At 47.3% G+C, this 21,587-nt stretch overlaps 1 protein-coding gene across 3 annotated transcripts in view; it reads right to left on the bottom strand.

The window, feature by feature from the left end:
- The window catches only part of LOC142251014 (calpain-9-like), an 88,241-nt gene that overhangs the window by 44,798 nt on the left and 21,856 nt on the right, over positions 1 to 21,587 (bottom strand). For 2 of the 3 annotated variants that reach the window (XM_075323496.1, XM_075323498.1), the window contains exons 1-12: positions 20,122 to 20,339; positions 17,536 to 17,715; positions 17,235 to 17,304; positions 15,724 to 15,842; positions 15,490 to 15,647; positions 15,237 to 15,408; positions 12,831 to 12,902; positions 9,982 to 10,067; positions 9,822 to 9,893; positions 6,891 to 7,057; positions 6,307 to 6,470; positions 1,579 to 1,787 (exon numbers count right to left, since the gene is read on the bottom strand). In XM_075323496.1, coding sequence (XP_075179611.1) covers positions 1,579 to 1,787; positions 6,307 to 6,470; positions 6,891 to 7,057; positions 9,822 to 9,893; positions 9,982 to 10,067; positions 12,831 to 12,902; positions 15,237 to 15,408; positions 15,490 to 15,647; positions 15,724 to 15,842; positions 17,235 to 17,304; positions 17,536 to 17,712 — 1,466 coding nt within the window. In that variant the 5' untranslated portion in view covers positions 17,713 to 17,715; positions 20,122 to 20,339. Of the gene's footprint in view, positions 1 to 1,578; positions 1,788 to 6,306; positions 6,471 to 6,890; positions 7,058 to 9,821; positions 9,894 to 9,981; positions 10,068 to 12,830; positions 12,903 to 15,236; positions 15,409 to 15,489; positions 15,648 to 15,723; positions 15,843 to 17,234; positions 17,305 to 17,535; positions 17,716 to 20,121; positions 20,340 to 21,587 lie in introns of those variants that run through there. The other variant, XM_075323497.1, reaches the window with a different exon arrangement.

The raw sequence follows: 21,587 nt of genomic DNA, 5'->3' as shown, positions 1-21,587 counted from the left end.
TTGTGCTTTCCAGATATTCAATAGGATTTATAGTGCTTCTTGCTGTGAGGTAAAACTACCGTACACTCAACAACACATTTTCTTGGGAACCCATGAGGGCCCTCAGTGAAATCTTGGAGTTTCTTAAAGCCAATAAGTACTACCAAGGCAGAGAGGTCCCATAGCAAAACCCAAAATGGGACCTTTTTGATACCCAGTTTTGGGGTCAGGTCAATAATCTGCCGCCTCTTATCTCCCAGAATCCACAGCTCATTCTTTGATTAGCCGGCCTGGCAGAACATTATGGGACACGGCGCCGAGCTGGGTAATAAAGAAATAAAAAGAGCTACGGATGTCGGGAGGTAGGAGGTGTCCTCAGGTCTTTCATCCAGCGGCCACAAATTACTGACCTGACCACCGGACTGGGTCTTGCAAATTGATTCGCACCAACTCTACCCTTTAATAATAAACTATTAAGATCTGATAAGAACGAAGAGAAGACAGACCTTCGTAGAAGTCTAATTCACTCACAGACGACTTCCACAAAATACACTATAATACTATCATATGCCTTAAAGGAATTGTCCATAACTGTAATAAAGAACACTTCAAAGTGCTTTATTAAAGTATTTCTTAAAGGGATAAATCCTTTCAAGTGGAATGGTCCCTGATAAGCGAATTACTGGAAATTCTGCAAGCGATCAGCTGTGGGAGACGTGGGGCATTTAATTGCTCTGCAGCACCACTACTGGAGAAATTAAGTATTACACAGAGCCAAGTGAATTCTATGGGTCGTCCAGAGAATCCATCTATCCTCTTGAAAGGTGGGCGCGTCTGATAACCACTCTCCAACATGGAGATAGTTTTGCTCTATACATGTAATGTTAGAATTCCTTAATGCAGTGTAGACAAAACAATCACTGATCTCGGGGAGACCAACCAGAGAAAACACTGCCGGCAGCCAGCGAAGGCGCTCAACACAGTGAAATCCTAGGTGCATTGCCCCCTGGGCTAAGTCCTTCCCGGAGCAATATCTGGCTATTTTCTGTGCCGAGACTCCTAACAGAGGCTCCATGGACCTTTTTGATTTGCATACTTCCCAGGGGGCAATGTACCTAGGATTTCACTGTGTTGAGCGCCCTTGTTGGCTGCCGGGAGTGTTTTCTCTGGCTGGTCTCCCCGAGATCAGTGATTGTTTTGTCTTGTTGGTCTACTAGGCATTGCTCCCACCTAGCCAGAATCCTACTCCACACTGATGAGGGGCAATACCCCGAAACAGCTGTCAGTGGAGGGATACCTGGCCTTGGTATTTCCCTTGTCATATCTTTAAACTCGTCAAGAGCTGGCTATTGATTAAAAGGGCCACTTAATATGGTGGTTATGGTGGTCTCCTAAAAAGAGCCACTCCTTAGCTAGGTCCTTCCTGGAGGGATATCTGGCTATTTTCTGTGTCCAGACTCCTAACAGAGGCTCCAAAGACCTTTTAGATTTTAATGCAGTATAAGATATACATTTCCATAGTCGTAAGGACGGTGATCCATTCTTGGAGATTCCCCCATTTGTTGTTCAATACTTTTGTACTGTTTTTTTTTTTTTTACCTGGTATTGTTTCCCTTCTCCATTAGGATTCGGATTAGAAACTCTCCCTCATCAGACTCCTTTTCCAAGGACGGGATGATTATGTAGCGTCCCGGTGGAAGGCTGGAGCAGAGGACCACCTCCCGGTGATTGTCACACGGTCCAGCACTAAGAAGGGGCTGAAAGGAGCGGAGCGTATCTTGGAACAGATACACATGGGCGTCATCCCCCTGATTAAATACACAAAAACAAAGTTACTTGTCGAAGGATACAGTAACCATCTTACAACAATATGGAATTTATGGAATAACATGAACCAACAATTCAAGATGAAATACTCTATCCGGAGCGGCTGACACATGGTCAGGACAAAGTGGATGCCGTTATGTTGAGCACCTATACAAAATTTGGTTAAGTAAAACTATTAATCAAGCAAACCTAGAAATTGCCAAGGGTCTGTTTTCCTAGAGGGTTATCTAAAATAGGTCCTGAGAATAAGTAACCATTCAGACATTTCAGACATTCGTTTTTCATGAACTTGCTCCATCCATATATTTTTCACAGATAGAACACGTGCGTATAGTCTACAGGGCTGTCCACACATCCGCGCCAGTCCACACATCCGCGCCAGTCCACACATCCGCGCCAGTCCACACATCCGCGCCAGTCCACACATCCGCGCCAGTCCACACATCCGCGCCAGTCCACACATCCGCGCCAGTCCACACATCCGCGCCTGTCCACACATCCGCGCCAGTCCACACATCCGCGCCTGTCCACACATCCGCACCTGTCCACACATCCGCACCTGTCCACACATCCGCACCTGTCCACACATCCGCACCTGTCCACACATCCGCACCTGTCCACACATCCGCACCTGTCCACACATCCGCACCTGTCCACACATCCGCACCTGTCCACACATCCGCACCTGTCCACACATCCGCACCTGTCCACACATCCGCACCTGTCTGTTTCTGATCTAAGTTACAGATGAAACTGCCCATTCAGATTAATAGGTTTGGAAATAAAAAGGGGACATGAGAACTTTTTTTTTTTTACTGTTGAATAAGTAGAAGCTTGGAAGTTTTTTCATTTATTCAGTTTTAGCATATGAGAACAGATGTCATATTAGTAGGGAAATAAATGGACACGGACGAAAAATGAATGAAAGGCAGATCTAGCACACATTAAAAAAAGGAAAAATGAGGGATATGGGGCACTCAGGCCCAGGCAGTGTATATCAGGGGAATGTCACTTTGGTGACCGTTGCCCGGTTCCGTGCCCTGGGCCCTTTTTGTAAAGGGGAATATTTACAGGGGATTAGAATAATGTTCACTTGTGATGCCACTTGCAGTGTTGCGGCTATGTAGATGAAGCCACCGCTGCACAATGTCCACTACTGGGGCTGGTGTTAATTGCAGCCTGGATGGTAGGCCCTCTGCAAGCAGGGCCGGGCCCCAGAGGGTAGGTGATGTGACAGGTGTCGGAAGAAGGTAGGCCACACAAGGGTTCAGTGCAACTGGGTTTTTAACTCACTTTTGCCGGCTGGTTTCACCTCGAGGTCCCCTTAGTTCCAGTGCCAGTTTGGTAACCTGGTGCCTTCTTCCCCTGCACCTGTCTCTGGTTGGTGGGTCCCCGTGGCGTAGAGCAACTGGGGGTCCCCGTCCGGTGGTTTCTCCACTGCTATCCGCATGATGGTAGCATGAACCCTGTGGGGTTAGAATCTCTGGTCCTGTCCCCGGTTCTCCCGTTGCTACAGAGTCTCGGATTCTTAGGGTCAGCGAGGTCCTTGATGGTCCCCTCGCTGTGCAGTTGCTAACAGGCCTGCCTGGAGCTTCTGCCTGTCCTAGGATCCTGTACCCCATCAATGCGTAGTTCTGGGAGTACTCCACCGTACTCCACCGGTAACCACCCTTCTGGGCACCAGGTTACTGCTCACTCCTGGACAGTCCATCTCTTCACGTCCACCTTCACTCATTCACTCTCACGGTCTTACTCTCTACTCTCCACAGTCTGCCCCTCCCACTTGGTCAACTAGTGGACTAGACTGGCTCCACCTCTAGGCGGCCATCCATTGGTCCGACCCTAGCTGGGTACCATTGTATGGGGGATTGTTGGGGAAAAACTGGGATTTTGTGAAGCGTTTGTTGTTACCGGCACTGGGCTTCCGGATTCCTATGGGGTAGGCCCTGCATCCTGGTGATGATGCAGAACCTTGTAGCTCCCTGACGGCTTCAGGGGCGCTACACATCCACAGTCCATTATATGAAGAAGAGACTAGCAATCCAATTTCATGAAGAGATATTAATGAATTCATTCCATCAACTCCATGCGCCTCAATGGTAATGTGTTTCGCACAAGCGATTCTCAAACAAGACATCAAGACCATAGAAAATTCTGAAGTAAGCACATCAGCACAGAAAGGGGGGGGGTGATCGTGTGAATATGCTGAAGAAATGGGAAGCCTTTTGGATATATATGCTACAATCCCTTTAACCACTAGTTCTAAATAGAAACTATGATATTCCAAATTTCTTATAATGTTCATGAAATTTGCATTTAAAAGTATGATTTCCCTTGGCTTTTACCAAGGTTGGCATTTGTATTGGTCGTTCTATACTAAAATAATCACGTTAAATACAGTATCTTGATATATGTTACAATGTCTCTGTTCTTAATCATTGTATTTGCTACTTTTGATGATTCCTTTCCTAGTGATGATGAATATCTACAATTGTGACCTCCCTGGACTTCTATCGAGGATGCATTTGTGCCGATTCTCTCAATATACATTGAGTATGTCTCTGGTTCTAATTTATTGGATCCTTGCAAGAAATATTTTAACCGATTAACGTATCATATAATTTGCAATGGATTTATTTATTTATACTCACAGATGACTGTATTAGCTGTTTAATCACAGAACATATTTGAGCTTTAAGCCTGTTGTATTCATATAAAAAAAAACTTTTTCTCCTTGTTTAAAATTATTGGTGAGCATTTAACTATGCAAATTAGCAGGGAGGTTCCTTCACAAATGAATGGATCACTTTTTAATTTGTCTGGTCATAGTTGCGTTGGCTTATGCCAAGCTGAAACGCGTTACTATTGACTCTTATTCCTGTGCATAGAATTGATGGAATCAATTCTTTAATATTTTGAAATTGGAGTGTCAGTCTGTTATCTAATATATAAAGCTGAGTGTATGTATGTGTGTATTTCCGCTAAAGGAATCCGCACCATCGCATTTACAATCACAAAATTTTGCACAGTAGCCTCATGTGACTCAGGGAATGTCATAGACTATGTTTTGAAAATTTAACCCCGCGCTTTACAGTTGCTCTCCAAAAAGCTGCCTCTATTAAAGTGAATGGAGCCTGGAACTACAGGTCATTAATAGGAACTGTGATTGGTTGCTATAGGAACAAAGGCCATTCATAGTATAAGAAGCTTCTATGTGAGGTAATATGATGTTGGTGGGGAGATGGATAGAGACAGACAGAGACAGACAGAGAGACACAGACAGAGACAGACAGGGAAAGAGACAGAGAGATAGAGACAGACAAAGACAGACGGGGAAAGAGATACACAGAGACAGACAGGGAAAGAGACAGACAGAGACAGGCAGACAGGGACAGAGACAGGCAGAAAGGAAAGGAGACAGACAGAGAGACAAAGACAGATGGAGAAAGAGACAGACCTTGATAGAGACAGACGGGGAAAGAGACAGGCAGAGACAGGCAGACAGGGACAGAGACAGGCAGAAAGGAAAGGAGACAGACAGAGAGACAAAGACAGATGGAGAAAGAGACAGACCTTGATAGAGACAGACGGGGAAAGAGACAGAGAGGAAAAGACACAGACAAAGACAGTGAGAGGCAGGAAAAGAGATGGGGAGACAGACGGAGAAAGAGACAGATCTGGAAAGAGACAGATGGGGACAGAAACAGAGAGATAGAGACAGACAAAGAAAGAAAGAAAGAAAGAAAAAGGAGAAAGACAGAAAGAAAGAGAAAGACAGAGTCAGGCAGATGGGGAAAGAGACAGACGGGGAAAGAGACAGACGGGGAAAGAGAGAGACAGACAGACTGATACAAAGACAGACAGAGAAATAGACACAGACAGACAAGGAAAGAGACAGACAGAGGGACAGACAGACAGCGATACACAGATAGAGACTGGGAGAGAGACAAAGAGACAGTTACTATCCCGGGCAACGCCCGGGTATTACAGCTAGTTCATTATATAATTTGATACTTATGTCAGTATTATTTAGACGATTCGTGGTTCTGTATGGAAAAATACAAAACTGCATGTGTATCCATGTCTTATGCACTAAATCATGGGCCTCATTGGATCTTAAAGATACAAAAATAGTAATGTATAATTTTTTTTTTTCCTGATATCTCATTAACAGTATATCAAAAAGGGACCAATTGCATTGCAAATTCAGAAATCGTTTCCAACCTGTGAAATACCTATGTACTATGTACAGTAGCTGTTGGCAATGCAGAGGTAGCAGACACACGTCAACCCTAGTGCATGTGTGGGCCCAAACCTCTCTGGCACTTAGGAAGATACCAGTATTATAAATGGCATATGCTAAGTGGAGAGCTCTTGTTACAGATTTAGTAATCGGGTCCCAAGAGTTTTATTATTAAAAATAAAGCAAAAGACCCTCGTATTCTACGCTCTTTAGTCTAGCTGTATGGGTAGATAACATGGTAATCTTTATCGTTATACCTGAAATATGTGGCATGCCACACGGACGTGTCCTGACCTCCGTAACCTCTGATGCTTCTGCATGACGGATACAATAAAGCTGCATAATGATTGGGGTTCAGAGTTGTCACCATCATTGTTATTCTCCAGAATGAGGGAGAACTGGGGGTTCAGCCAATAATATTCTGTAAAGCAGAGAATTTTGGGGGGTTAGAATTTTTTACATCTTTGCACCCGATTTATTGGAGTCAGTCAGGTGAGTGATTTCCAGTAGTTAAGCATAGTGATACAAACGCACTGCAGTGGGAGAAGTCTAAGCTCTCCATGGAGGTTTTCATTGTAGAAATCAGTGGTCGTCCATAAATTGACCGTAGCCTTCTCTAACGGGATTGTCTCACATGCAACTACAATATATTATATATATATATATATATATATATTTATTGACAGCCTACATTTTGGCTTTTCATGTAGAATTTCCTTTAAGGAAGATGAATTTGCACACCAAGTCCATTTTTAGAAGCCATTGGCATGAAGGACAATTCAAGAAGAGAAGACCAACCTTCTAATTGTGGGACAACAGAAAGCATAGACCTTTATCTTACCGCTGCTGATCCGGCTGCCCCCTGCTGACAGTCCTTTCACCCAGCGTCCTTCATAGGTAGCATATTCCCAGGGCTTAGCTGCTGCACCAATTTTCAGAATACTCTGTGGCCCCAGGTGACAAATTTCCAAAAAATGGAAATTTTTTTGGAAGTCATCAACTGCCATCCTACATAAAGAGGAACACAATACTGAATACGTACATTTATTTCAAGCTCAGAAATACTTTGTTCTCTCCACTGTCACATCCCCACCAGAGTCCGCTCCTGCGACTTTTGCTTCGATCACCAGGCGGTTACGTGTTCCCGCCGTGGACGGTGCTGGTGATAGGGGAGGTGTTAGTGCCAATGGCTTTGGTGGGCGCAGGCTCCGCTAATCCATTAAGCCGGGTTTCCCTGGGACCTGCAGGACCACTGGCTGACTGTAGGTGGCATGTGTCTTCCAGCTGAAGTTACCACCATTCAGCTACAGCCAATGGGAAGACATCACACCCTTATAATTCCCCCTCCTGTCTGCTGGGCACTGCCGTTTTGTATTCCTGCTTTCTGGTTCCTGCTCTTTTCCGAATGGTGATCCTTATGTTTTGACCTCTGCCTGGTCTCTGACTACCCTCCTGCCTGCCTTTTTTGTACCTCACTGCCAGATCCAGATTTGACCTCTGCCTGGTTTCCTGACTACATCCTTGTCTGCTGATGTTGTCCCTGTTCTGAATCTTCTGACTACTACTCTCCTCTGGACTGCAGCCTTCCACAGGTAGTGATAGGGCCCTGCACTAATTCCAAATCCCTGTATAGGGATTAAAGGGTTTTGAGGTTATCGGGATCCTTCTTTGTGAGCGGCTTTCCTCTAGCCGTTCCATGACAGCCAGTTTGAGTCTGTGGTTGCAGGCAGGCATTACACCCATGTACTGACCTTTTTTGTCTGTCCATTATTCTATTCTCCATCTATTCTCTATATCTATTCTCTTTCATATAAGCCTGTTTTTTTTTTCATTTTTAATAGACTTTAAGGTCATAGTTTTCCAACCTATAGCAAATAAGTCTGTTCACTATGAGCAGTACTAGTGGGTTATGTCAATCTTAGCAAGAATCAGCTATCCACAGGATCATACAGGTGGGACCCCCATAGTTTCCGAGGAAAGGGTTATTCACGTAGCAATGGTTAAACATGGTGGTCACCACTACATTCATCATTTGTAGTCAATTAAAGGAAATAATAGTCTGTAAAAAAGCTGAACTAGGGAATGCAGTGGCCAATTTACAGTGAATCTGGAAAGTTAGAGGATGTCACAGGCCACAGATTAGCCATAGAAATAGCGAAAGAAAGCCATAAAACACTAAATAAGTATTACAGCTAGTGTGTGACAGCATAGCAGGGAAGACATTAGTGTGTGAGGAATAAAGTGTTACCACCATTTACCATCTGTTTACCCACATCCATAGCTGTGTTTGCTTAAGGAGCCTGTAAGGGGTAATCGGAGGCAATTGGGGGCTTTGCTGTATTTGATTGTTTTGGAAACATTCGGCTAAATCAAATTTCAAAAGCTTTGCTCATCTCTAATATCCTCTGCATAGGTAATAATAATGGAAATAATATATTACTATGTAATACAATGGAAATAATCTTTTAAAGGGATTGCCCCAGTTGGACCATATAGAAATAAGTTCTGTTAGGAGAGTTGGATGTCATAGTGCCAGAGAGTGTTGCTGCCAAGAAGCGCTAGATCTTGGGCTATGTTCACACGTTACTTTTTTGCTGGTTTTTAAGGATGCCAATGTTCAGCTTTGCTTCCACCTTACAAGCAACCATCAGATCTTGGAGAAGGGCTTAAAATTTTTGATCTCTCCTTAGCATGTGTAGCGCCCCTGAGCCACTCAGGGCACTACTAAGTACTGCATCCCCACAAGGATGCAGGGCCTACCCTCTGGGACCTGGAATACCAGTGCCAGTAACAGCTGCACACACCAAAATCCTAGTTCACACACCACATCAGGGGCACTCACTAGTCAGACACTGGGGGATGGCCACCTAGAGGGCGGAGCCAGACCAGGGAACTAGCCAGCCTGGTGGGAGTGGACAAGGGAGTCTGCAAGAATGTAGTGAAGGGAGCAGCCTCGAGCTGGGTCTGTGTAACGGTGACCCGGGGGCACAGGAGTAGGTTGCCAGAATAGGGGCAAACAAGTACCTCTGGAGTGAAGTTACCAGGGACGGTACTAGAGAGCACCACTGGAACCAAGCACGCACGGGGCACAGGGCCCTAGGTCAGGCAGCAGTTTCACACGGCCTGTCAAATTCCTGCACGGTGACTGACCTACAGATCTGGGGGCATCAGCAGTAAAGCAAGGATCGGGGTTCGGACACATACCTCCCTCCAGGGTCCACACTGCAGGCCAAACGGACAGACCGCTGTATCAAAGCTGGGGGACCCCCAAAGTTCCAGGCTTCGGGGTCCCAACTACACTGAGAGTGCTGTGGACAGAGCAACCGAGTCATTAAACTGGCACTGGAAATACTGGACCGGAACCAGCCGTCCACAGGTTAAAGTGAGTAGAGACTGTTCATTACAACCATGGTGTGGTCTCCTTCATTATAAAGTGCAAAGCTCCCATCTCACAAATTCCCTGGCTCAGCCCTGTCTGCGGAGGGCCTACCACCATAGCTGCCATCACCATCAGCCCAGGGGTAATTCCACTAAGCAGCGGCGGTTCCATCCTATTAACCGCAACCCGCCGGTAGCGTCACATAAATGTCTTTCATCCCCCCTGTAGATAACCCCTTTTACAAAAAAGCCCCAGGGCACGGGACCGGGCAACGGCCACCACCAAATAGTACACTGCCCGGGACCGAGTACCCCATTCCCTGGGTGACACACATGTAAGAAGGCAAATTCATATCCTATAGGTTTTTTTTGTTTTTTGGGTTTTTTTTTTTACCAGAATTCTCCATCCTCTAAGATCACATTTTCTGACTGCTCGGGGTCTTTTACACTCTGCCATTCAGGTCCCCTGAGAAAACAGAAATATATTGTACATGAAGATTTCATCTATCTGTATGTGACAGCTCATCATCTGAACCGGGGATTAATACTCCTACCCGTCTCTCCATGGCCCGATCCACTCCGTGTGCCCCCAGGGGTTACGGATCCTCAGCAGAGACTCAGAGCCATGTAATGTCTGAACCTGCAAGAAGAGACAGGTGTTTAAACTGGGTAAAAAGTTTGCAAATAGACGATTCTAGAATGACAGATTTAGTCATATCACCGCCAAACAATGTGCAAACTGTCACTCATTACAATAGGGCTGCAAGGCAGAAGTCAGAAATACTATTTCTAGCATGGCCCGGGCGATACGGTAAATTGTGACTCAGACCTTGTCATCCATTGTGCCCGAGAGCTGATGAGGTTCACACATTTGTTGTATTTTCTTCCAATTGTTTTCTTCCATTCAATTCTTGAAAATTGCCTATAATTAGCAGAACTAGGAGCGATGATCCGTCAATGATGATCTAATAGGTAGTCACACGCAGTGAGGAGCGTGGCCGGATCGTTTCTGGAAATGCTGAGCTGTGAACTGCTGAAAAGAGCCACTTGCTTTGTGGCAATATCGGCTCATCACCGGGGAAGGGGGGATTATATATAGAAAGGTGGTTTCTCCTTTCCTGCTGGAAAATACTTATTGTTTAAATGGATCACCTCAACTTTTTAAATGCCTGAACCTGCAAAATATTTGTAAAAACTAATCTTTTCATTTTCCTTCCTTTTAGAAATCCTTAGGGGCACTTTGCACGCTGCGACATCGCTAGCCGATGATAGCGATGCCGAGCGTGATAGTCCCCGCCCCCGTCACAGCTGCGATATCTTGTGAACATTATCGCTACGGCAGCTTCACACGCACTCACCTGCCCTGCGACGTCGCTCTGGCCGGCGACCCGCCTCCTTCCTAAGGGGGCGGGTCGTGCGGCGTCACAGCGACGTCACACGGCAGGCGGCCAATAGAAGCGGAGGTGCGGAAAGGAGCGGGGCGTAAACATCCCGCCCACCTCCTTTTTTCCGCATAGCTGGCGTGAGCCGTGGTGACACAGGTAGGAGATGTTCCTCGCTCCTGCGGCTTCTCACACAGCGATGTGTGCTGCCGCAGGGGAACGAGGAACCGTTCGTCGTACCGTCGCTGCAGCGTAATTATGAAAATGTCGGAGACTACACCGATGATACGATTACGACGCTTTTGCGCTCGTTAATCGTATCAAAAAATGATTTACACACTACGATATCGACTGCGACGCCGGATGTGCATCACTTTCGATTTGACCCCCACCGACATCGCACCTGCGATATCGTAGTGTGCAAAGTACCCCTTAGAATGGAGGGATTTTCCATCTTCTAGTTTACTGCTTGTTGCATAGGTTGAATAGGTTACCGGTCTGCTCTGCAGTCTGTAATGCGGGCTTTACACGAGACGAGCTATCGTGCGATGCATCGTCGGGGTCACGGTTTTCGTGACGCACATCCGGCATCGGTCCCGACGCCGTCTTGTGTGACACCTCCGAGCGACACAGTATCGCTCACAAATCGTGAGTCGTGTACTCGTCGCTTGGTTTTAAAATATTGTTTCATTAAAATGGCGCCGGTTGTTCATCGTATCCGGGGTAGCACACATTGCTCCGTGTGACACCTTGGGAACGATGAACACAGCTTACCTGCGTCCCACGGCTCCCGCCGGCTATGCGGAAGGAAGGAGGTGAGCGGGATGTTTACGTCCCGCTCATCTCCGCCCCTCCGCTTCTATTGGGCGGCCGCTGTGTGACGTCGCTGTGACGCCGAACGTCCCTCCCCCTTCAGGAAGTGGATGTTAGCCGCCCACAGCGAGGTCGCACAGCTGGTAAGTACGTGTGACGGCGCATTAACGACTTTGTGCGACACGGACAGCGATTTTCCCATGACGCACAAACGACGGGGGCGGGTATGATCGCTCGTGCTATCACACGATAGATAGTACCGTGTAAAGCCCGCATAAGTGGTGGCCAATATTAAAAATCTCCAGAATAGGTCATTAATATGAGATCGGTGGGGGTTCGACACCTGGCTCCCATGCTGATCAGCTATATGTAGGTCTGCCAGCAGCCTAATATAATGACTATAAGGAGTGGGAACATAACAGCTCCACACACCATGTAGTTGCCGTTCTTACATACTGCAGCTTAGCTGTCACACAGTGACTTCCGAGGTTCCCCCAGGTGTAAGGGACCCCCCCGGCAAGCGCCGCAACACACAGGGTACACTGGGAACACAATGCAAGGGTGTGTCCTAGCGCTACTGAGAGGGGAGCGGGGTCACCTCCTACACTAACCTGAGGCTGATCTCTGCATGCCCTAATGTTCCTATACAAGTCCTCCCCCTTTCCCATCATCGATTACGTGCCTAGGCCCTCGCGTGCCCTGAACTCACTCTGGCTAGTGAGAAGGCTGGTGAAAGCACTAGTCTCACCACTACAATAATACAACACAAGAATAGCCACAAAAAGGAAAAACACTCCAAGCTCCTCCAATGCTGCAATTGGTACTACTCCTCAGCTTCTTCCAGAGACAGGCTCCTTCCAAAGTGGTCTGCATAAGAAAGATGAGATTCTATAACCGGCATCAGATGGTAAGACATGTGACTATTTATAGCAAAAGAGAGTAGTCACATAAGAGCTGCATCTGAGATTAAGGCTACAAAGGACAGCCAGATAGGAAATAGTCCTTAGCCTCTAAAGCACTAAAAGCCAAGTAGATTTCACTCAAATACAAGTAGAGGATCTGCGAGCAATAAGAGGTTGTGACGTTTCGAATGTAGACTCGCCAGAGGTCTCCGCAGAGCAGGACACACTCATGACATTAGTGCCTATTCACTTCGGGCAGAGTCTATACACTGTGCTATATCCAGTCTGCCTCTAATGTACACTTACCTCTTTTGCCCCGGTCACTGAGTACATGTGGTAGCTGAGAATCCCCATCAGATTTGAGGTTTCAACCTCTCCCTACAGGATAAAAAAAATAGAATTTATTATAAAGAATTTTGTAAAGATCTCACAAATTCAGAGCTTTTACCTTTTTATTACAAACAAAAATATGTTTTGCAAAAAAGCCACATTTATATAAACCTTCTGACAAAACCTATACACTCCGCTATGTCTGGAGCAGGGTCTGACGGAGCGAGGCATAACAAAGGGATTCAGACTTTATTTACCCTGGATCTTTGTATATATTGGGTAAAGCCTAATAAGGGTTGGCATTTGGGGTGAGCACCTTGTGTGATTGTACACGGTATATCACCTTTTACTACTTACCAGTGGGTCGTGTTACTTTGGGCAATGATTTGGCAACTATGATTGTAATATTTGGGTACTCAATGGTATATTGTAAATGTAGTCGATAGAAGGTCCTGCGCTGGGCATGAACCACACTAAGTGGTACTTCTCACATAGCGAGATCGCTGCTGAGTCTGAGTTTTTGTGACGCAGCAGTGACCTCATTAGTGATCTCGCTGTGTGTGACACTGAGCAGCGATCTGGCCCCTGCTGTGAAATCGCTGCTCGTTACACACAGTGCTGGTTCATTTTTTGGACGTTGCTCTCCTGCTGTGAAGCGCACATCGCTGTGTTTGACAGCGAGAGAGCAACGATCTGATTGTGCAGGGAGCCAGCGTCTGGAAGCTGCGGACGCTGGTAACCAAGGTAAATATCGGGTAACCAAGCGAAGGGCTTTGCTTGGTTACCCGATATTTACCTTGGTTACTAGCGTCCGCCGCTCTCAGGCTGCCAGTGCCGGCTCCCTGCACACGTAGCCAGAGTACACATCGGGTAAATAAGGAAAGCGGTTTGCTTAGTAACCCGATGTGTACTCTGGCTACGAGTGCAGGGAGCCATTGCTAAGCAGTGTGCGCTGGTAACCAAGGTAAATATCGGGTAACCAAGCGAAGGGCTTTGCTTGGTTACCCGATATTTACCTTGTTACCAAGCGCAGCATCACTTCCAAGCGTTGCTGGTGGCTGGGGGCTGGTCACTGGTCGCTGGTGAGATCTGCCTGATTGACAGCTCACCAGTGACCATGTATCCACGCACCAGCGATCCTGACCAGGTCAGGTCACTGGTGGGATCGCTGGAGTGTGACGGTACCCTTAAGCTGGTGTCACACATAACGACGACGACAACGACGTCGCTGCTACGTCACCATTTTCTGTGACGTTGCAGCGACGTCCCGTCGCTGTCGCTGTGTGTGACATCCAGCAACGACCTGGCCCCTGCTGTGAGGTCGCCGGTCGTTGCTGAATGTCCAGCTTCATTTTTTGGTCGTCACTCTCCCGCTGTGACACACACATCGCTGTGTGTGACAGCGAGAGAGCGACGAAATGAAGCGAGCAGGAGCCGGCACTGGCAGCTGCGGTAAGCTGTAACCAGCGTAAACATCGGGTAACCAAGGGAAGACCTTTCCCTGGTTACCCGATGTTTACGCTGGTTACCAGCCTCCGCTCTTGCTGCCAGCGCCGGCTCCTGCACTGTGACATGTGTTTGCAGTATGCATCGGGTAATTAACCCGATGTGTGCTGCAGGAGAGCAAGGAGCCAGCGCTAAGCGCGGCTCCCTGCTCTCTGAACTGTGACATGTAGCTGCAGCACACATCGGGTTAATTAACCCGATGTGTGCTGCAGGAGAGCAAGGAGCCAGCGCTAAGCGCGGCTCCCTGCTCTCTGAACATGTAGCACAGCGACGTTATGATCGCTGCTTCTGCTGTGTTTGACAGCTAAGCAGCGATCATAACAGCGACTTACAAGGTCGCTGTTACGTCACCGAAAATGGTGACGTAACAGCGACGTCGTTGTCGCTGTCGTTTAGTGTGACACCAGCTCTAGGAATAGGTGATAATTTTTTGATCAATGGAGGTTCAACCACTGGGACCATCAAAGATCCAATTAAAGGGGCTGTGAAATGCCCTCTTTGAATAGATTACTCACTATTGTTCTATTCATTCTTTATTGACCTAGCGGAAAAAGCCAAGCTCCACTGTCTCCAGCAGTCCCATAGAGAAAGAATAGAGCGGTGAAGTGCCTTCACATAATTTTAACGGGATTTATCAGAGCCACATTCTCTGGATTTGTTGGGTCTGATTGCTGGGACCCACACCAATGCTGAGAATGGGACTCCATCGATTCATTCCAGGATGGACGAAAATTGCCTACACTGTGGAGAGTTGATGACTTTCCAAGTTGGGAATAACCCTAGAAGCCCGGACCTGTGCACCAGTTGCTGCTTCCCTACAAGTCAAGTGTTTTTTGGAGGTCTTGCATGTCCAGGAAGAACAATGAAAACTCTTACCTGAGTGTTCCCACAGCAGATAAGAGCTCCTCTCTGAAGCATATTATGGAGGTGACTCCACAGGTCTGCAGCTGGCCCACTAGTATCACAGCTTTGTACCACTCCTCCAGTCATGTCTTCTAATGCTTCTCCTGCAAATCCCATCTGGAGAGTGGAGTAACCTCCTTTCAGTCTGCAACAAGAATCATTAAGGGAAGATCTCAAATCATTTGTTACCTCAAATTATCTACCACTGGTTCCATGTGGCACTCACTTTGCATAGGCTTTCTCTAGAAGAGAGCTCCAGAACTCATCCTTGTCCTTAGAGTGCACGAAAAGTAAATTATACTGGGTTTGCCCATTACTCTGGACTGGGACTGTAGGCAGAAGGTCATCGACCACAACCTCTACCCAACGCCCATATTGCCAAAACTAAAAAAGAGATATGATAAGTATCACGTAGCTTTTCCAGTTGGTGTCCAACAATTTGTTATGAATCGTGTTTTACCTGGAATCTAAATTTGCCATTGTAGCCATCCCCAAAATCTTGATCCACAGGGACTACTTGTTCCAGCAGCTGGGGGTAGAGAGAAAGACAGGCCACAGCCGAGAGGAACCAACAGTTACCTGTAAAATGGAGATGTCACCGAGGAGCCCACATTACACTCTCCCTTTCCCAGCCCAGTCAAACCAGTTTGGCATTCAATCTAGCTCGTGTATATTGGGTAGAGTAAGAAACATGATTCGGGGCTATTAATCTACCAGTACAATGTTTCGCAACTAGATTCATGGTCATTCTTCTAACCAGTTCAGTGGTCCTCCAGAAAATAATAGCCGTCATTGTGCAGTGTGGATGGAAAACTTAAGTCAGTATCTTCAAAGGTGCCCAAGGTGGGCACAAGGAAGGTACACCACTACACCAAGCATCTTTCAGGGAATGAGTAAAGAGCTTACTGAGCTGAATACCACAAGTTAGCAAGGGCTTTATCACCAGAGTAGAAAAGGATTTTCTGTTGAGTACAGACTCAGATACAATAATGGTTCAATCGAAGGCAACGACATTTGGAGTTGACTTTGGAGCTAAAGTCTTGCCAATACGGTTTATTTTTTGGCAGCTGCATAAAGCACCAGAAATTCACGATTTAGCTCCACATGTTATGGTCAATATTTTTACTGTCCTCTTTACCCCTTTTGTACACCCCATTTCACACAATGTGGAAAGTAGTCCAGTGTGCATGGAGTCATCTCATGCCAAGTATCTCGCTAGGTACGGGAAATGCCATGCGAAAAGTAAGGGAAACCCTGTGTCTAGGGAAAGGGGAGATGTTGACCCCTGACCAAACCTACTGCTGGTCCCTGGGATTCCTCACCTCCCTAGATAGGTTCCACACCTATGCGCTGAGCCAGATACCTGACCCTAGGTATCCCTAGTGCTGGGCCCTAAATAGGGAACGGATGGGATGAGCTTTTCGTCATCCCCACTAAACACTATAGAAGACACAAGGAGGTCACACAGGTGGGAAAATGCATGAACTACTTATTCACAAATGACACAGGTAGAAGTTCAGCAAAGTTTTCAGCAATAATATCAAGGAGAACAAGCCCCCTACTTGCACACAAGGCTTGAATGAACTGAAAAATATCACCAGCACCAGTCCAAGGAAGGAAGTGAGCAATAAAGCACCAAGAGAATACTGATGATCAGCAGCTGGGTGGAAGGCGAGCGCCTGCTGGGTCCAAATGGGGGACAGATGAAAATCCAACAGGGAAGCTACCTATACCAATGAATACTGACAGCAGTAACAAGGGAAAGTCAAGGAGGATTCTGCGCAGCCAAACACTGTGACCTTCTATGGCCAGAAACCACATGACTATGTCACTCGTGACATACCCGTGACACTAAGGAGGCAAAATCATGGGTGAGGTCTTTATGTCAAATGAAGCCGGGACTACAGTCTACCCAAGGATCCTGAAATATCAATTTTCATGAGTCTTGCGACAGGTCTAGCACAGACTTACTCAAGTTACCCTGGCACACATCCATCCTGGTAGCTCCATCTACTATAAAGCGGGGACATTCACATATTTCCTAGAAAAAGAAAGCAGAGTGAAGGTTATGTGGTGAGATTAATTTTATAAAATCAGGACAGGGGCATATTTAGAGGGAACCAGTGGGGTATTTGCCCCAAGTGCTGGGTACCAGAAGGTGCCAACCAACCACTTAGCCTTTGCTTGGGGTCTTTAATTACAGAACTAGTCTAAACCTCGATTCCGGGTGTTGAAAAACCTATGGTTCTAGTTTGAAGCTAAGTGCAATTACCCTTGGTCTCTTCCAGTTGATTCTTTCATTCTGTAGTGCATTATCTTGGGGAAAGGTGCTATCCTCAAAGAGAGGTGAGGAGGAGGACGAGGAGGAGGCTGGCTCTGGTGCTTGAGAAACCAAAAAATCATTGAGACAGACTGTAGATTTCAGCCGCTTGGCTGGAGGGGGTTCCATAACCTGCAAAGACCAACATTTATAAATGTAATCTTCGAAGACCCAATATTTACCTCTTTAATGAAAGGGAATCATCGTTTTCTTCTAAAGGATAAAAATAATTCCTGATCATATGATGATGACGATGCAGATGCAGGCTAGCTGCAGAGGACTGTTATGTTCCTCATCTGAGAAAAATATATCAACTATACCAATCACACTCTGATCAGAGAATGATACGAATTTCTCGGATGTTGGAAAGATAGAGAATCTTTTTTGTTATCTTCTCAATTGGGTGAGTCTGTGACAATCGGACTGCACTCAGATGTCATCCAAGTGCTCTCTGATATTTTTCACACACTCATTGCCTTGCATGGCCGATATGATAATCGGATCCAACTTGGACATGCTGCTATTGTGGCACCCCTGAGGCACTGGTCGCCACAGGGTACTGCACCTCAGTTAAGGTGCGGTATCCATCTCAGTTAAGGGGGAGGTTAATCACCGGTGTTTCACATTCACACTTTACATACAGCTTAGGAGCCTTCACAAAGGGGGGTTTGGCTTAGGATAGATAGGGGAGTGGCCATCACGATGCATGGGACTTCCCCGGTCACTGAAGCCAGCCACCTGGGAGGCGAGTTCCACTTGGGGGTAGAAGTAGGCGCAACACACTCACATACAGACAGACAAGTTGGGACCATAGTTCTGACAAGACACCTCTGGAACTCTTGGACTTTACTAGGCCTGGGGTTTGGAGCGGGCGCTCAGCCCGGGTACCTAACTGCTGAGGGGGACATCCTAGTAAAAGGACACTCTCTCTCTTTCTCTCTTCAAACACCGGTAATGACCCCTTTCTTGCTTGGGATTAACCGTGGAGCCCATAACGGCAGTGACCAGTACGACCGGGCTGGCAGCTGAAGTTGTGAGTGAAAGACACCTTGAATGTGCAGAGACTGTGTTGGCTTGAACTTGCCGGCGTCACCGTCCAGCGCTTAGGTGCCAACGGCCGTTATAACCCTCACCATCCACCCGGGGCACGCGCCGCCTGTGGGAAGCGACACCATCCCGGCTACACCCAAAACGGTCCGGCAACGGGTAGGTTGACCACGTGGGGTGCTGCACTATTTTTTCCTCAGATCGGCTATTTCCATGGAAAAAAATTGGACATATGCATGGCACCATAGAATAACATTAATCTGAGCGTGATCCAATGTTTTATTGGATCACACTCGGACCAAAAATACGGTCATCTGCACCTAGGCTTAGAGCGCCTCTAGAGTTTACTATACCTCTTAGACAATGATTTTGCAGAGACTAGTACACGTCTGTCCACGGATGCCAGCCACGGAAGGGAAGAGTACCCTGGTATGGCTGCCACGGAGGACTAGAGGTGTGTAATGTAGCACCCCACGGGGCCTGAGGGATTAATCGTCGGCGGGCTGGTGAAGGGCCAGGGGGGTGTCACGGGTGGCCTGCTCGGTTTTGTGACCCCGGAGGTATCCACGGAAAGGGGAGATGGGGATGGATGGGATGATTTTGTGACGCCTTCTGCGATACACTGCCAGGGATTAGCCGCCGCTGCTGTCGCTTTCCTCCGAGGCGGATGGTAATAGCAGCTAAGATGGCTTCTGCTCCCCACAGGTGGAGCGGGCCCGAGGAGGATGATGAGGGAGAGTAATGGCCGTCGGCGCTGAAGCGCGAGGCGGCGGCGCCAACAATTAAAAGGCTGACACAGTCTCTGCGGTTCCAGGTGGTTTACTCACAGTTCTTTAGATTACCCGGGAGGTACTGGTCACTGCCATGTTGGGCTCTAACCAATCCCAGTTAAGTCAGAGGTAGCCACCAATATTTTGAAAGTGTCCTTTCTAAGAGATGCCCCTCCAGGAGTGAGGAACCCGGGCTGAGCATCCCGCTCCAAACCTCAGGCCCCGTGAAAGAAGAGAAGAAAACTAGTGGTGTTGTGTCGCCAGAACTGGAGTCCTGGTTTGACTTGACTGAAGAATGTGTGAAGGTTGCTCCTACTTCTACCCCAAGTGGTGCCCGCCCCCCAGGTGGTTGTCCTAGTGACCAGGGAAGTCCCATGCTTCGTAATGGCCACCCCCCTGTCTACCCTAGTCCAGTCCGTAGTAAGAAGGCTCCTAAAATGTATGTAATGTGGAACACCGGTGATTAACCCCCTCCTTACCCGAGATGAATACTGCAGCTTAATGGAGCTGCAGTACCCTGTGGCGACTGAAGCCTCAGGGGTGCCACATAAATCTTTTTGCTTAACTCTAATGGCCATCTGTGCCAAATGGATGATTAAACCTTCCCAGGTGTGTGCAGAAAGAAATTCCGTCTTGCAATTCCCCAAACCAGTTTTAGAATATTGTATTTGCCACCAAAAAACATGAAGGGTTGTAGAAATGTTACACATTGCACAATTACCTCTCTTGTCCGTACAGTCTCCGGTTACACCACAAGCAACAGAGGAGCCAGGAAATGAATCACATTGCCCATAAACAAGATCCATGTGAAGTGCACCGTAACTCCGGCAGTCTCTTCTACCTCTACATGTCACTTCCCCACACAGCCCTTTACCTGCGGAAGTCACAGGGCAGGAACCCAAGACGTTCCAAGACAGTCCAGAGCTGAGACATTCACACACGGGGGCTGCACAGGGAAGTGACTGAGAACTTGAACAACCAGTATCTTGCAAAGCCTGTCGGGAAAACCTTCATATTACTCAGCACCTCTCCGTATATAAAGCTGCAGAGCGACCAGCCCCGATATGTCTAATCCTAATTGCCTTATTGTTTCCTTGTGTGTTAAATCATGCAGATAATTGTATGTGGTATGAATCCGCTAATGGGTTATACAAAACGATCTATGATTGGCGGCCATGATTCCACTTGTGATAAACGTGCACATGGGACGTATACGCAGCCGATTTTTCAGATGGAAATCCTCTGCGTATTATTGTGGATTAGATTATACATCTCATCCATTTGCTGCATATCTTACCCATTATATACAAAGAATCGGTGTGCACACACTTTAAAGAGGACCAGTCAATAGGTCAAAAGTGGCCTTCTTTCGCTCTTATTTTATTTCTGATGATCCCCTGAATATTTTAACTTATTTTTTTAAATCCGCCCTTTCATTCTAGAGATATGGACCTTTTTATTTAGTGGAATTTTTTTTATAATCTTTACCAAAGGAGTGTGACTTTACCTATTGACATTGCTGGATCTGTAGCACCCCAGGGGGTTGGGGGAAAATACTTGTCACCGGGCCGGTGAGGGTCAAGGGATGTCACGGGTCGCCCTGCCCTGTTTCGTGACCCCGAGGTGTACACAGAGGGGGATGGGTGGATAAGGGTGATGGTGGAGGTTGATTTCGTGACACCACCTGCGGTATGCAACCAGGGAATTAGCTGCCGCTGCTGTCGCTGTCTTCCGGGGTGGATGGTAGTAGCAGCCAGGATGGTTTCGCTCCCCACAGGTGGAGCGGGCCTCAGGGAGGATGATGAGGGCTGTAGTGGTGGCGGGGGCCGTTGGCGCCGTGGCGCCGGTAATAAGAGTTCAAGTCGGCTGCTGCGGTTCCAGGTTTTTCTCACTGTTATGCAGCTCGCCCAGGTAGTACCGGTCACCCGCTGTGACGGGCCCCGTCGACCTCGGAGAAGTTGGAAGATGCCACCAGTGTTTGGAAAACGTAATTTCTAAGGGGTACTTTGCACACTGCGACATCGCAAGCCGCTGCTGCGATGTCGAGCGCGATAGTCCCCGCCCCCGTCGCAGCAGCGATATCTTGTGATTGCTGCCGTAGCGAACATTATCGCTACGGCAGCTTCACATGCACTTACCTGCTCTGCGACGTCGCTCTGGCCGGCGAACCGCCTCCTTCCTAAGGGA

The sequence above is a fragment of the Anomaloglossus baeobatrachus genome, chromosome 9 (assembly GCF_048569485.1).
Source record: "Anomaloglossus baeobatrachus isolate aAnoBae1 chromosome 9, aAnoBae1.hap1, whole genome shotgun sequence".
Taxonomy (NCBI): domain Eukaryota; kingdom Metazoa; phylum Chordata; class Amphibia; order Anura; family Aromobatidae; genus Anomaloglossus; species Anomaloglossus baeobatrachus.
This window is presented reverse-complemented; position numbering and strand designations above follow the sequence as displayed.